A 16,996-nucleotide genomic window follows, 5' to 3' on the forward strand; every position below is an offset into this window, starting at 1 on the left:
TAGATATTCCCTATGCCTTATTCCCCAGTTTTCTTTGATAGATATTCCTATACGCCTTTCTTCCCCAGTTTTCATTGATAGATATTCCCTATGCCTTATTCCCCAGTTTTTCTATGATAGATATTCCCTATGCCTTATTCCCCAGTTTTCTTTGATAGATATTCCCTATGCCTTATTCCCCAGTTTTCTTTGATAGAGATTCCCTATGCCTTATTCCCCAGGTTTTAGGCCCCCGTATCGAAGATTCGGGGGTATATAGTTTTTGCCCTGTCTGTCCGTCTGTCTGTCTGTCTGTTTGTCCGCAAAAACTTTAACCTTGCCCATAACTTTTGATTGGTTGGAGCTATGGCTTTCATATTTCACATGTGTATTCCTTCTGACAAGACCTTTTTTTTGGGTACCATCATATTTGACCTTTTGACCTTGGAGTTTGACCCACTTTTGTAAATTTTTTTGAGACTTTAACCTTGGCAATAACTTTTGAACAATTGGTGCTAGGGCTTTCATACTTCACATGTGTAATCCTTGTGACAAGACCTTTCTTTGGATACCAACAAATTTGACACTTTGACCTTGGAGTTTGACCCAGTTTTGCAAAATTTTACCCAACTTTAACCTTGGCCATAACTTTTGAACAATTGGTGCTAGGGCTTTCATACTTCACATGTGTAATCCTTGTGACAAGACCTTTCTTTGGATACCAACAAATTTGACACTTTGACCTTGGAGTTTGACCTACTTTTGAAAAACTTTAACATTGGCCATAACTTTTGAACGTTTGGTGCTAAGGCTTTTTTTTGAACACTTGAAGCCTGGGCTTTCAAACTTCACATGTGTATTCCTTGTGAAAAATCCTTCCTTTGAATACGAACATCTTTGACCCTTTGACCTTTAACTTGGAGTTTGACCTACTGTTGAGAAAACTTTAACTTTGGCCATAACTTTTAAACAGTTTGAGCTAGGTCTTTCTCACTTAGCATGTGTACTCCTCGTGACAAGACCTTTCTTTGCATACCAACAACTTTGACCTTTTGACCTTGACCTTGGAGTTGTTTCTACTTCATTTTTGAAAAAAAATAACCTTGGCCATAACTTTTGAACGGTTGGTGCTAGGGTTTTCATACTTCACATATGCATTTCTTGTGAGAAGACTTTTTCTTTAGATACGAACAACTTTGACCTTAACCTTGGAGTTTGACCTTCTTTTGGAAAACTTTAACCTTGGCCATAACTTTTGAGCAGTTTGTGTTAGGGCTTTCATACTTCACATATGCATTCATTGTGCCAAGACCTTTCTTAAGATATCAACGGTTTGTTCTAGGGCTTTCATATTTCACAGGTATATTCCTCGAGACAAGACCTTCTTTGGGTACCAACATTTTTAATTTCTTGACCTGGAGTTTGACTTGCATTTAAGAAACTTAAACCTTCACCATAAGCTGCCATACGGGGGCATCAGTGTTTCACGAACACATCTTGTCTTTGATAGATATTCCCTATGCCTTATTCCCCAGTTTTCTTTGATAGATATTCCCTATGCCTTATTCCCCAGTTTTCTTTGATAGAGATTCCCTATGCCTTATTCCCCAGGTTTTAGGCCCCCGTATCGAAGATTCGGGGGTATATAGTTTTTGCCCTGTCTGTCCGTCTGTCTGTCTGTCTGTTTGTCCGCAAAAACTTTAACCTTGCCCATAACTTTTGATTGGTTGGAGCTATGGCTTTCATATTTCATGTGTAATCCTTGTGACAAGACCTTCCTTTGGATACCAACAACTTTGACCCTTTGACCTTGGAGTATGACCTACTTTTGAAAAACTTTAACCTTGGCCATAACTTTTGAACGGTTGGTGCTAGAGCTTTCATACTTCACATATGTAATCCTTGTGACAAGACCTTTCTTTGGATACCAACAACTTTGACCCTTTGACCTTGGAGTTTGACCTACTTCTGGAAAACTTTAACCTTTGTCATAACTTTTGAACGATTGGTGCTTCGGCTTTCATATTTCACCTGTGTATTTCTTGGGAGAAGGCCTTTTCTTAGGCAACATTAATTTTGACCATTTGACCTTGATGTTTGACATACTTTTGAAAAAACGTTCATCTTTCCCATACCTATTTAATGGTTGCTGCTAGCGCTTTCATATTTTACAGGTATATCCCTCGAGACAAGACTTTACTTTGCGTACCAACATATTTGATTTGCATTTGAGAAAGTTTACCCTTTGCTATAAGTTGCCATACGGGGGCATCGGTGTTTCACAAACACTTCTTGTCTTTGATAGATATTCCCTACGCCTTATTCCCGTTTATTCTTAGAGACACATCATGCAATGCAGAAGATGAAGGAAACAATGATGAGTTAATTTTAGAGTTATTCCTCTTACCAGAGAGATACACTACTTTAAAGCGTTTGTGATTTGAAAATTAAAATTCCGACTGGCTTTACTTATTTTAACTTGTTCATTCTAGTTTTCAAAGAGGCTTATTTATTTGAAAATTATCCGTCTTCAAAACGTTTTTCTAACGGTTCTTGCCTAATGCGTCTTTGAAGAAGTGTAGAAAACAATGAAATAATCCCATAATGTATCGATTTTCAGTTTACAGTAGCAGTTGCCGCTGCAGCTAAAAGTCAGTTCCTTTGAAATTATCAGTTCAAAATGAATCTCCTGTATAGTTTGTTTCCTGACTTCAGCATAACTTGTACACTAATTTAAGTTACATGTCTTTGTTTATACCAATTACGAAATTTGGTTATAAGTGTTGCATTTTTCTAAAATGGGAAAATCATTAAATTATTTTAAAATGCATCCATCCACTTGCAGTGTTTGTCTGATTTCAATTTGACTAAGTACATCAACAAGTTGCTCGATAACACCATAGTGCATGTGCGCTTGTCACTATATTTCCCGAGAGCTTATAAAAAATAAAAATAAAAGTGGTTATATAAAAGTCAAAGAATGGTAAATCTCTAAAGCAATATAAAGTGTTCAAATCGGAAAATGTCATCTAATATCCAACAAAATGTTTTTGTTATACTTTGATACGTACATTATACCAGTATTGCAAAATAATCTGCCCCATTCTGAATTAAGGTAAAATACATCAGATCCAATATTAAGGATTCTCTTAAATTACAGAGGTTCTGGACTGTTTTCTGTAGCAACAAATATATTAAGTTTGGTTCTATATAAATACATTACTTGAGGACCATGGATTGCTAGCTGTCAAACAGATTTGTTTTAGCCAAGGCAGGTTCTTCTCAGATCATATATACCGACCATCATAACAAATGCCCCGTCGAATTAGTTCTTTTTTTTAAAGAAGTGACAAAAAAAAAAACAAAAAAAAAAAAAACGTCAAAACATAAACAGACAAATATCTGTTGCTTGATTATTTCTGAGAATGAATGTTTCTTTTGAGATTGATATTTGTTTTCTGTGACGTCAGAGTTCTATCCCGTGCTTTGCGTTGCTGATGGAGTTGTGCGAGAATAGGACCTTTACATGGTCACCTAACAAAAAAGACCATTTTCACACAGACAGCGTCAGATTGTGTATGCCTTTGATTAGTCAAAGTCTCAGTCAAATCCTTTCCCAGCTATGTGACACATACAGCCTTACATTTGCAGTTTGTTTAGTCAAACCATGGAAAGTTAATGTTTTTTATGCAGTTATTTAGTCAGGTTATAGATTGTCTGTACCGTTTATTTAGCCAAGCCTCGTAAGTCTTTCTCATTTTGAAGTTCATATTGTCAAGCCATTCAAAGCCTGTAAAATAGTGGAATTTATCAAGTCCACCATGAACAACTTAACTTACTGTGCAGTTTATTTAGGCTAGCCATTGAAAAATCTAACAGTGCAGTTTATTTTTGTAATCCATATTACTAGTATATATCTCTAGCTGAGCAGTTTATTTAATAAAGCCATATATAAAGTCCTCCAATAAATCCTTTTCAAGCCATGTAGTTCATATAGTGTGCGGCACCTATACCCTTTCTCTGTGGCGCTAAGTGGATGAAAATCATATTGACTCGCGGATTACCTCCCAGTCTAAGCTGGTACCTATTTCAGCTGGGTGGACTGAGACAATGCAGATGAAGCGCCTTATCCAAGGACAAAACATACAACACCAAGTGCCCATAGTGGGATTTGAACCATGCAGCGACCTTTCGGATATCCCCACCTTACCCACGGGGATCATTATTTGAACAAAATGAATTTACACTACCTGAGGATGCTTCCATATAAATATGACTAATATATTGACCAAGCACTGAGTCATGTGCTTCACAGTCTCTCACTGTTCAGATTATTTAGTCAAGACATGAAAAGTGAGTCTTATTGTGAAGTTTAATGAAAGATACAGTAGCACAGAAAACAGAAAAAATAGATTTTTTACATGGCTAATGCAAATTTTGTTCAATTCGTAAAAGTGATATTTTTAGATTTCTTTAATTACAGGTTTCAAAACCCAGCAAAACTGCTTTTTTTGATAAAAGGTGAACAAAAAAGAATTTTCTGGTCCAGTAGGAAGAGTTTCCTCCGCTCCTCCTTCCTGATTGTATGCGTGCGCAGAAAATAGAAACAACCATGGCCTCGAGTCCCATGAAGTGGAATCTTGCACTTAAAAATGTACATTGCTTTAGAGTGCAGTTGAGATTTTCTTGTCTAATATTTTTGATAAATCTTTCGATTCTTGATACAAACATCCTAAAAGAAATGGATGAATATGTCTCACTGTGTCTTTTTAATAATAACAGGATGTCTAATTAGATAGTAAGGTTTCCTCTTAGCGTGTGCCAAGCCACTGGAAATCTGTCTAATGGTGTAGTTTATTTAGTCAAGTCAATGAAATTTATGTCTAATGGTGTAGCTTATTTAGTCAAGTCATTGAAATATATGTCTTATGGTGCACAGGTACTTGTGGACAGGAACCCCCCCCCCCCCTCCCCCGCCGATATTCAACCCCGGGGCTTGTTGGACATTTTTTCACAAATTATATTTATTACACTTATTCATCATGTGTACCATAGGAAAAAATCGTGAAACCCCCAAAATAATCGTTCCACACAAAAATACCTCATTATACATTATAAGAGAGACATGGAAAATCTGTCTGATCGAGTTAGTTGATTTTATCAAGTAATGGTGAAAATGTCTATTGATTTAGTTTATTCAATCAAGTCAAGGAAACTCTTTTCGAGTAGATAAGTCTGTCAGGCCATGGATATTCTGTCTAGTGATGAAGTTTATTCTGTTAATCCAGGAAAAAATCTTTGTAAAGGTGTAATTTTTTTAGTTAAGCCATGGGCAATTTATCTTTCCGTGTAGTTTATTCTGTCATAGGAAATCTGTCATATGGTAAAGATTATTTATTCAAGCCATGTAAAATCTGTCCAATTGTGTAGTTTATTCAGTCAAGCCATGGGAAATCTATCTAATGGAAAGGATTATTTATTCAAGCCATGTAAAATCTGTCCAATTGTGTAGTTTATTCAGTCAAGCCATAGAAAGTTTGTAATTGCAAAGTTGTTTTAGCCAAATCATGAAAAGTATCTCAATAAATCTTTGGTTTCTTTAGTTAAAACAGAAAACTTAACTGTTACGTTTATTTAATCACGCCATTAAAATCTAACTGTGCTGTATGTTTTTGTTTTGCCACTGAAAATCTAACTGTTCAGTTTATTTAGTCAGATAATTGGAAATCTAACTGTGCAGTTTATTTTGTCTTGTCACTGAAAATCTAACTGTTCAATTTATTTAGTCAGGTCATTGGAAATCTAACTGTGCAGTTTATTTTGTCTTGTCATTGAAAATCTAACTGTTCAGTTTATTTAGTCAGGTCATTGAAAATCTAAATGTTCAATTTATTTTGTTTTGTCATTGAAAATCTAACTGTTCAGTTTATTTTGTCTTGTCATTGAAAATCTAATTGTTCAGTTTATTTGGTCTAACTGTTTAGTTTATTTAGTCTAACTGTGCAGTTTATTTAGTCTAACAGTTTATTTAGTCTAACTGTGCAGTTTATTTAGTCTAACAGTTTATTTAGTCTAACTGTGCAGTTTATTTAGTCTGTGTAGTTTATTTAGTCACGTCATTGAAAATCTGTGTAGTTTATTTTATTATTGAAAACCTAAATGTTCAGTTTATTTAGTCTTGTAATTGAAAATATAACTGCTATTTATTTAGTCAGGTCACTAAAAGCTGCATGTTTACAGTTTATTTAGCCATTCTCTGAAAATTTAACTGATTTTTTATTTTAGTCCTTAAGAGCCGAATGGTACAGTTTGTTGAGTCATGTCATGCAAAGTTTCTCCTTCTGTGCAGTTAATTTAGTGAAGCTTTGAAATGCTTATCTGTATTGTTTAAGAGTGTTTCTCTTATTGTGCAGTTCATTTACCTTACTACCCGGTAGTTTATTTAGTTCAACCATGGAAAGACCATCTCTTGTTTGGTGAAGCCATTGAAAGGCTCTATATGATTCAACCAATCAAACCTTGGAAAATCAGGAAAATTTCTCCCAACAATTTCCTGACTAAACAAATGACCACCAATTATATTCGATTTCAAATAAGTAACCAATAACTGAACGCTTAGGAAGATAAGGAATATGAGTTGCCAGCTTTTTTTTGTAAGAGTAAGCAGGTTATGTAATTTTTTTTCCCAACAATGATTGCAACCGACATCTCCGCATTAACAAAAAAGGACATTTCATTATTTATATCTATATAAATTGTTTAAGTGGTTGAAAGTATATAAAATATTGTATAATTGGTCCGCGCGTTACCTAACTTACTTATTTGATTGTTCACGAGTTGATTACACTAATCGGTTTCCATAAACATAAAGGAGATTCAGTGGATGTAAATAGTAATTAAAAGTTAAAAAAAATACAACAAATAATTTTCGTATATTAATAAATAACCAAACAACTGAGCGCTGTTAATTCTTGTATGTTATTGAATAACCAAACAACTGAGCGCTGTTAATGCTTGTATGTTATTGAATAACCAAACAACTGAGCGCTGTTAATTCTTGTATGTTATTGAATAACCAAACAACTGAGCGCTGTTAATTCTTGTATGTTATTGAATAACCAAACAACTGAGCGCTGTTAATTCTTGTATGTTATTGAATAACCAAACAACTGAGCGCTGTTAATTCTTGTATGTTATTGAATAACCAAACAACTGAGCGCTGTTAATTCTTGTATGTTATTGAATAACCAAACAACTGAGCGCTGTTAATTCTTGTATGTTATTGAATAACCAAACAACTGAGCGCTGTTAATTCTTGTATGTTATTGAATAACCAAACAACTGAGCGCTGTTAATTCTCGTATGTAATAACTCTGTTGCCTTTAGTAGACTACGTTTTACTTAAGGTCCATCGATACTCTGATAAGAGAGATAACTCTTAATGACATAAATGCCTATTATTCCTTTATAATCTTGTCAAGTTGAAGTGTCTTTTTTGTCCAATTTTGTCCCGCAAGCTATGCTATAATTGTTTGTATTTTACTTAACAAATACATTAAGATTCTTAGAGTTAAAGAAACATGTTATATGAGTGAGCAGAGGGTTTATGAACCTTAGACCTTAACACTGTAACTTAGATTGTAACAATACAAAATTTTCTTTTTCTATAATTTACTTTCATAACAACATAGGTATAACTCGTATATGTCAAATTCAAGACCATATCACTACAGTGAGACTTAGTCTCCAACAGTTTCACGACTAACTTATCATGCATCTAATGCGTAACGCACCCTAGTAAACACGTATGTTTTATAAACCAAAATGCTCACACGGGACAGACACACATTGTTTCTGTATTATTTTTAACAGCATAAACAATACACCTGCAGATCTAGAGTAAATCATCTTACGACATTCTGTAATATTATGTTGATAAAATTAATATACAACTATGTGTCCAAAATAGGCATGTTTGAAATACGGACTGTGGTTTTCCACAATTCTAAATACTACATACGCAACGACTAAGATTTGTCATATTCCTTTGTCCTATATGCTAGTTGACATATTTTTTCTATGCAACTTTTCATCACCTATACAATCTGTAAAGAGAGACAAATTGCTTGAGAGCATCAATAAATATGAGCTCATGAGAGAGTTCGATGGAACTTGAAAGGGCGAGATGAGCACAATATCATGACGTCATTTCCCATCAGGGCCGGAAAGGATTAGGGTTGCCTTGAGGTTGTTGCTGGTATGCTTGGGTGGACATCTGTGGCATGTTTCCATGGTAATCCCGTTGCTCCGGGCCCTGAGACAGTTTCTATAATTAAGCAAAAATACGGGTGTGTACTGCACTGTTCTTCTATATGTAAAAAGAAGCTTCGCAGGAGTTTGAAAACAATTGGAATTGCAAGTTTACTTTGCTGAAGACCAAATGAAAGCTACATCTTTAAGTAATCCCCTCAAGAGATTTCAAACTAATGAATTTACTGAATGATATTTAAAATCGATTGAAGTTACCACTGTAAATTTCATGGAAAAAACCTATTTTATTTCTAATCAATACAAAAAGACTGAATGAAAAACTCTGAAATGTCAGGCTCTTATTTCACAAGGGAAAAATCCGATACCGACGCCCCCAGAAAGCTAAAGAATTGTAAAATGAATTTGTTTATCACCCAATTTCCTTTAATTCCTTAATAAAAATTCTAAATCTAATCGAGAAGTTACAGATTCTTTAAAATACTAAAAATGACTAGTAATTACTCTTACCTCAAGAAACGCGGTGGAATGATCAAAGGACTCTACAATAGTAGAATTCAAAATTTTCATGTTAAAGTTGTAATTTATTTTTATTCTCAACACTGTGCATTACAACAAAACATCTTTACATACCTTTAATGGCCGTTCCATATACTGGCTGGTTATATCCTGTAGAATTAGAACGATTTAAAGAAACTTTAATTCAGTATTATATGATTCTATAAATCATTTGATAATATATCCATAATTCTTTTTATACTGCACCTGCATTCAGTTTACTACTGGATAAATCCCGAGCCATTCCGGATGGAACTCCATGCGGAGCTAAGTGACAGGTAGGCGATTCCTCCTCCATACGTTCGTGCTTCTGTTTCCCGCCATAACTGAAAGAACTCCTGTCTTCCAAAAGATACCGCAGAGAAACGTAAAATACAAGCACCACTAAACACGTGACTCCGTATATCCGGAATGTAATCCTACTGCCTAAAAAAAAACCCCAAACCTCATTGTAAAGTGTCAAGCTCTCAAGTAATACAAACAGAACACTACACTTAAGATAAAATGTGTTAGCTTACCGTAGCCATAGACCATGAGTCCCCCAAACACGGCCCCACAGCCTCTACCTAAACCATGATGCAGACCCTGAAGGATGCCTTGGGCGGAGGAACGAAGACCCAGTGGAATAGCCTGGGTAATGTAGGAGCAGCACGCGGCCCACACCGCAGCGTGGGTCAGACCTACGACGGAATAAAGATCATGTGGTTAACAACAATGATACTATTAATAATTTGTTAATCAATATAAAAAATTAAACCTTTGATATATTTCCAAATATTTGTTAAAATGCAATTTGTTGGATAATTATCTCTTTCGACTATGAGAGCACTGTAGTTTTTATTACACCTTTCAGCCAATATTATTAATCAGTCTATTGGTTGTATTGATTGGTAGAAATTAAATTGTGTGTTCAATTGATTTACTATGTTTGACGAGCAATCATTGGTGTTTTTTTAATCAAGGTAACATTTATTAAATTACTTTAAACTAAAAATGACGACAAGGGTTCCTATCCAAACTCTTTGCAATGAGGCAATTTACCACTAAAAAGTTAACTAAAGCTATGGGGAATTATCATTCGCTGAATTCGCGTATTTTATTTATTTTCACAGAGAGCTCATTCTCGTTAGTTCTGTCTTGATTTTGTAGAACCTATTGACAGTTATCCTCATTGTCACGACAAGTACTTCTACAAAGGGACTGACTGAGCGAGAGATATTGATTCTGCCAAGATTATAATTCTTAATACAATGTAATAGAAATATCGCGAGTTAAGAAAAATATGAACAAAACTCTTAGAATGTCCTAAATAAGGTCCCCGGTATCATACTGCATACTGAATATCGCCCGCAAAATATTACATCATGATGAATATCACCTAAACAAAAACATGTTATTGCTGAAAATTAAGTAAAAGTTTGTACTTACACATTTATTCTAAATTATATGTATACTATGTAAGATCAAAATATTCTACCAAATAGAAAAGTTCTCCAGCATGTTAATATAATGAGCATTTATATACATCTAAATGATACAAAAACTGTTCCATAAAAAGAGGCTTACACATTGTGTCTTAGTGCTGATTATTTTTTTTTTATCATTTTAAAATTGAAATTCTTACCTTGCACAAACTCAAACGGTAGCACCCACCATGGATTCTGGAGCAAGGAAATGTATATAAATCTGGCCAGGTTACCCACTAAACCAGCGTACAAAATCTTAACATGACCTGCAAATAAAAAAAAACATGTATATAAATTTATAACCATGTAACCCACTATAAACTCACGTACAACATTTTAACATGATCTATAGAAGTACACGTATATAAACCCATCCAGTTACCAACAAAACCGTTGGACACACTTATCGTTACCTACAAATAAACCTTTTGTCAGGTTATCCACAAAATCTTAATATGACCTTTAAAAATCATGTTTATAAACCTAGATAGGGTACAACCAACTTGAATATATTACAAACCTGCTAATTTTTAAGCACATATGTTAAATAAAACTCAAGATATTCAAAATCAAAATTCGGACTTAAGTCTGTTCTCAGATCATGGTCTTGAGGCCTGGTTACAGAAACAAATAAAAAAAAAGGCTGTACCGTTGGTTTTGTAAAGCTACATGTATATATGGAAAATGTTGTATAGAATATTAACAGGATAAGTCTTAACAAACGTCCTATATGAACATAAAAAAATACGATACTGACATGTACCACAGAATCACAAATATTGGGTTAATCTGAGGCGACTTATCACATTCACACGCTCAATTCATTTTCCTTTTTAGCGATTGAGATTACAAAGGACACGTAAATTGTCAGTTATACGTCTTCATCAAGGGACACAATATAAGACTATAGAATACTTAGCAACTTTAAAATTATACAATAAAATGAAGCGAAACTTAAAAAACAAAGTAACTGGTACATTAAAAAGGATACATTTCTTGTTTATTCCCATGAGATCGAAGATTGGGATAAGGGGAGTAGCAGGTTCTGTTTTTATTTATTTTTTAAATTTTCTTTGCCTGTTTAATTTACATCAAAACTTCTGAAGAAAGAACATGGGAACTTCAGATTTAACCAGAAACCTAAGTTATGACTGAATTAAAGATGGCGCCTAAATAGAAGGAGGACGTAATCAAATGGAATAATTGGAAATGTAAAATCCACGGCTGGATTTGAATGTTGTATTTTTTTTAACAATACATAGATGGGCGTGTTTCACAAACATCTTAGTATCGTTTGGTGATTATAATAATAAAAGCATTTATATAGCGCCCTATATAAAATGCATTACTCTAAGGTGCTGTACATTGTTTAAGATATCCAAAAAAATGTCTCTAATATTATACAAAAATTTTAAAACCCCCATATCTTTTTCTTAAGTAAAAATCTGTGTTCTCTTTAAAAAAATTTTCAGAACTGTAAATATTTTTTTTCCGATATCAAGAATTCTCAAAATTAATATGTAATTTGAAAACTTGTTGACGAAACTATAGAAGCTTGGAAAGAAATACATGTATATTATTCCAAAAGACAGGCAATTATGCCCTGTATTCTTTTTTTCTTTATTAACACATTTCATTCTATTCTGTGTAGTTGGGACTGAGATCTGGGCATCGTAGGAGTTCATGTAAGCATGACATTACAGAAGAGTTCACAACATAGTTGTATTTTCTTTAAAGCTGCATTAGTGGTAAAAAATGACACCTACATGTAATATGAATAAACTACTATGTTGACCGCTTTGATGAAAAATTGCGCAATTTTGATGAAAATGTTTAGTATTAGTGGGTGTCTATAGGTTTGATAACATTTATACATTTTATCATTAAGTGACAGCTATAATGGTTTGTATGCTTCAGTCTCAAGACTGATCCGTGTCTTATCATCCATATGCCAATCAAACACCATATTTCATCATGATAGGTAGTTTGTGTCATTAACATTACTGTTGCTATTTGAGATTATTATTTACATATAAATCTGCCGGGATAATCGTGTGTAACGTGGGAGGGTATGAATAATATTGATGTCGTAATCAGTAAAACTCCTAAACGAGGCAGATCCTGTCAACCCCATAATTAATAAAACCCTATACCCCAGTCTCTAGGATCTTGAGACTCTTTTTCTTGAGTTTGTTTTTCATAAAGAAGCATTTAATGGACGAGAAAATGAATAGGAATAGCAATATCTTGATGAAATATGAATTTCATCGATATCGTGTTGTTACTGAAAATCATTAACGCGTAGCCTGTCTTGGAAAAAAATAAATAAAAATAATTAAAACATTTGCATTGTTAGATAAAAAACTCTACTAGCAATAATACAGGTTTTCAAAGAAATATCCACAGTTTAGGATCGATTAATTCCATTTGTAAATACGTACGTGTACTTACACAACATTGGATCAAATTCTTCAAAGATGAATAATAAGAACTTCCTTTTTCAAATGACATAAAACGTTTTCGCATGAGGCGCTTAATGCGAAATTTGACAGGACATAAGAATTAATTAAGGCAAAATAATCTTGCATTATTTTATCTATTCTTAATTCATTCTTATGCAATACCAGAAAACTTACCGAAAAAATATGTTTATGCCATGGATGATAAGATAAAGAAATGATTTGGTTTGCATAATCGATATATTCTAAGACGCTACAACATCGATTATATGTGTCCAGGCTACAAAACGCATATCACTTAATCATATTTTTGGAGAATAATAATTTTCGTTCGTAGGGTTTTCCTATTTTCGTAGGCTTGCTGAATCACGCAATGTCGACTTATTTCTTCCTGCCAACTCTCTCTACAGGACGACCACCAATATACGATCTACCAACTCTCTCTACAGGACGACCACCAATATACGATTTACCAACTCTCTCTACAGGACTACCACCAATATACGATCATTAAAGCTACAAACATTTCTTCTCAACGTTTAGTCTTTATAAAAGATTTCCTTTGATATCACACTAATGACTACATTTTATCTTTTTTCTTGATGTGAAATTTGTACAGAAATGAAACATGCACTCTGTATTATCGTTAAGGTTCCGAGTCTCAGCAATACGCGCATGCAATAACAATCAACTCATTAAAAGAAAATAAAAAAGCTTGAACGATGTCCTAGCTTCATAAAGTTCAATCACATGGTTAGATTTTTGTCTTCTACAGATAATACAAACACACTTAAACCTCAGTTAACGTAATATGTGAAGATAACGAACAGTGATTGATTTCTAAAAACCTTACAAACAATACAAATCTGTGAACAGGTCATAAAACACGGACCCCTGGAAATCCCAGAGGTGGGATCAGGTGCTTAGGAGGAGTAAGCACCCCTTGTTGACCGGTCATACCCGCCGTGAGCACTATGTATTGATCAGGTAGACGGAATATTCCGTAGTCAATTTTAGTATAAAAACAAAGGCCTAACAATTGATACGAAACACGCAGCCAAAATATGACCCGATCATAGGTTATATTTGCTAACAAAGTCATTATAACGACCATAGAATTTATGAAATGCTGATTTTAAACGAGGTTGTTGAAATATCTGGAACATCAACTTATTTGTCAATAACCTGCGTCTGTTTAAAAATCTAACATACTCAGGGCATGCTATCGAGTATCGAATAAGTTGGGAGATATTAGATACTATCTGCAGGTGATAGTGAAATATTTACTAATAAGGAAAGCTGACGGAGGAAAAACTGAGGTCATCTCGTATGTCAAACAGTTTAGTTGTTAGTTGGCCCCTATCGTGTGTAGTCAGTAAAACATCCAAATATGGATCAGATGTGGTAGACTCTGTGGTGTCTTTGGTTTCGAGTTCACTGGTATATATATTGAGTCGACATATGAATGAAAGTAACTAATGTTAAATGATAAAACGTCGTCATCTAAATGTTGAGTTGAAGGTCACAGCAAGTGTTTTCTTTTTTTCAAGTAGAAGTTTTTGAATAAATTCTGTTTAATAGAAATTTAAAAAAAACAGGTCGGCCAATAAAGGAGCACATATTAGTTCCCATTAGAATTCTAAGAAATTGTTGGAAGACCTGGTCTCCAAAGACTACATATATGTTGTCAATGAGGGACTCCAGTATCCTTTTAATATCAACCTCAGAGTACGTATCTGTAGAATCATAATGATGATTTACAAAGTAATTTTGTAGATAACAAATCACAAAATATGAAAATTTTCGCGTTCCATATTTATTGATGACGTAGCTGTCTATGAAATCAAAATGCCTAGTTTTTAGTTTATCGCGAGGAATGGTTGTATAAAATGTCGAAAAGTCGTACGTTTTGATGTTACTGAATTTTGAAAAGTGATTTCGATTTTAATTCTTTTAAAAAACCTCTTTGGAAGTTTTGAGAATTAGCTAGATAAAGAATCTGGGATATTTTTTTTTCTGCACTCTTGCAAATTCAATCTTTTTAATCCAGTTTGCGATCAATAAACATTCTGCTATACAGAGGCTCAACAAGAAGAAAGCAAACAAAGACCCTGTTGAAGCCTTTTCAAGGGAGATAATAATCATGCAGAGAAATGCTCACTCACCGAATCTATTGATGATGTTTCTACTGAAGAAGTAAGTAATCAACTCCGACACGTGGTTGAAGACGGAGGCGACACCAAACAGAGTGGGACTTCCGCCGATGTCTTGTAAATGCCAGAATAGGAAGGTGAAAATGAGGCCGATCCCAAACCCCATAAACCAGGAAATAAACAGGACCGATATGTACCGGAATGTGGCCAGCATCTTCAACACAGCAAACCATTTCCCGAGGAACGGCTCATCGTCTTCATCATCCGGGCCGTTGACCTTTGTGTACCCAGATGTCTTAACAGCATCATCCACCATATCATTGTTCCCCTTTTGTAGCGAGATATGAAGGTTTTTACCATTCTCGTTCATTGTTCCACCTCCGTTTTGGTTTTGGTAGGAAGGGTCTTGTGTTTCCATTCGCTCCAAGTTAGATTCGCTCGCTTTAGACTCCAAATACCCGATTTCAGCATCTTCATCACTCTTAAAAATCCCCTTTTTGTCCGTTTTCTCTCCCGTTATTGCTCCAACAACTTTGTCCTTGACCCTCGTAACAATTTCCATCAACTGAATATCCTGACCTCCGCCATGACGGTCATCAAACTTCAGTTGCGTTGCTGTGATGAAAGCACAACTCATCAAAACTGAAAACACGGCAAAACATATTGTATAGTTCTTCTCTGTAACAAATGTATACATGCATGGGTGATTTGGAAATGTGCTGGAATGGTCTAAAGCAAGCCCAACAAAAAACATAGAGACACCCCACCCCAGGGACCCAAACATTCTCTGACGGCCGTAGTTATCCGTGTCCTCCCCTAGATAGGCAAGGGTGACAGAATCCACGAACGTAATGGCAGGTGCGCTGAAGAATTCCCCTATAACTACTAGCAGAAGAAGCTTAAAGAAGGTATCCTGTATGTCCGTGTTTTTGAAGCACTGGGTACTGTGAGGGGGACACGTGTATTCCCCGGTGTCCCTCTCGTCTGATGATGAGGGGGAAGGCTTGGAAGACGTGGTTTTAGTTGTTGTGCTTGATGTATTATTGTCTAGGGTTGATTTTGTGGGTAAAGCAGAGGTAAGTACAGTTGAAGAGAAATAATTATTAGGTATTTCTTGTGCTCTTTTAAATCGGCTTTGCACATGTAATACTGCAGCGTGTACCATTTCACTGTGGGAATAAATAAAATCGTCACGGACATCCCTCTTCCATCTCCCAATGACGTCGGTCACCCCTCGGCTATCAAAGCCTTGTGGCGGTCCATGAAGGGTGGAATTCCCAAACTCTATACATTTGTAGTGCGGGGGTTTCACAAACGCTATTGCTAGAGTGAATACTATCCAACACAGTAAGGAAAATAAAAGTAGCTGTTTCCCCTTCTTGTACCTATCGGCTAGACTTCCCCAAAAAGGGGCACTGCAAAACTCCACAAAGGGCCGAAAGCCGATCAGAATACCGCTCCTGGTGGGATTCATAGCCAGCTGTTTAAAATAGATGGCAAGCAAAGGAAACAGCGACCCAAAGGCTGCAAAGAAGAAAAAATAAAACAGCTTACAGATCAGTAAGTCCCTGTTGATGTAGGAGAACATATTGTCTATGGTGTCCCTCTTAGATTTCTTGCCGTAGTCCGTGTTAAGATGTGAGTGAACTTTGTACTTCTGACTTTCCGTGGACGGTGACTTCTCCACATCGCTATCGTCAGAATCCAGCTCTGGGGGCATCTTCTTGTCTGACCGGCGTCCGTCCCGGGGGTACACTAATAACATTTAATATCCATTTCTGGACTGGTGGCCGGATCAATGCTGCAACTTCACGGTACTTCAGTGCGAACGTGTGAAACTGAGTGTGAAGAGAAACTATTTTCTGAGGAATCACAGAGGCAGAGCTCCGGAGATTGAGAATTTGTACTCAAAGTTGGACAGGACTAGCGCTCTCTCGCTGAAAAGGCTGCGAGTATGTTAATGCATTGATTTTACTTAACGAAACGAAGACCAAGACTTATCGATGTTCCATTGCTATTTAAATGCAGAGTTTTGCTACAAATCTAACAGAACAGAGCTAAGCCTGGCTCCCATATTGATTTTTTTATTTTACAGACTTGGTTCTGGCGATCA

General features: G+C 35.3%; 1 protein-coding gene across 1 annotated transcript; it reads right to left on the minus strand.

Moving 5' to 3' along the window:
• Positions 1 to 7,633: 7,633 nt before the first annotated feature.
• LOC133191064 (major facilitator superfamily domain-containing protein 6-A-like) lies at positions 7,634 to 16,867 on the minus strand. Its single transcript, XM_061326743.1, has 7 exons — positions 14,896 to 16,867; positions 10,430 to 10,537; positions 9,324 to 9,485; positions 9,013 to 9,231; positions 8,881 to 8,916; positions 8,758 to 8,789; positions 7,634 to 8,305 (listed from the first exon to the last, which is right to left on the minus strand). Exons 1-7 carry the CDS (start codon positions 16,646 to 16,648, stop codon positions 8,195 to 8,197), a joined length of 2,421 nt encoding a protein of 806 aa, XP_061182727.1. The 5' UTR covers positions 16,649 to 16,867; the 3' UTR covers positions 7,634 to 8,194.
• Positions 16,868 to 16,996: the final 129 nt, after the last annotated feature.

Source organism: Saccostrea echinata, unplaced genomic scaffold (genome assembly GCF_033153115.1).
Source record: "Saccostrea echinata isolate AGI-Se365-2 ecotype Australia unplaced genomic scaffold, CSIRO_AGI_Sech_v1 ptg000023l, whole genome shotgun sequence".
Classification (NCBI taxonomy): Eukaryota; Metazoa; Mollusca; class Bivalvia; order Ostreida; family Ostreidae; genus Saccostrea; species Saccostrea echinata.

Coding starts and splice junctions, on each gene's coding strand:
- LOC133191064 (XM_061326743.1), bottom strand. CDS start 16,648: ATGTTATTAGTGTACCCCCGGGACGGACGCCGGTCAGACAAGAAGATG. Junction 9,232..9,323: donor ACTCATGGTCTATGGCTACG/GTAAGCTAACAC, acceptor GTTTTTTTTTAG/GCAGTAGGATTACATTCCGG. Junction 8,917..9,012: donor CAGTAGTAAACTGAATGCAG/GTGCAGTATAAA, acceptor CTAATTCTACAG/GATATAACCAGCCAGTATAT.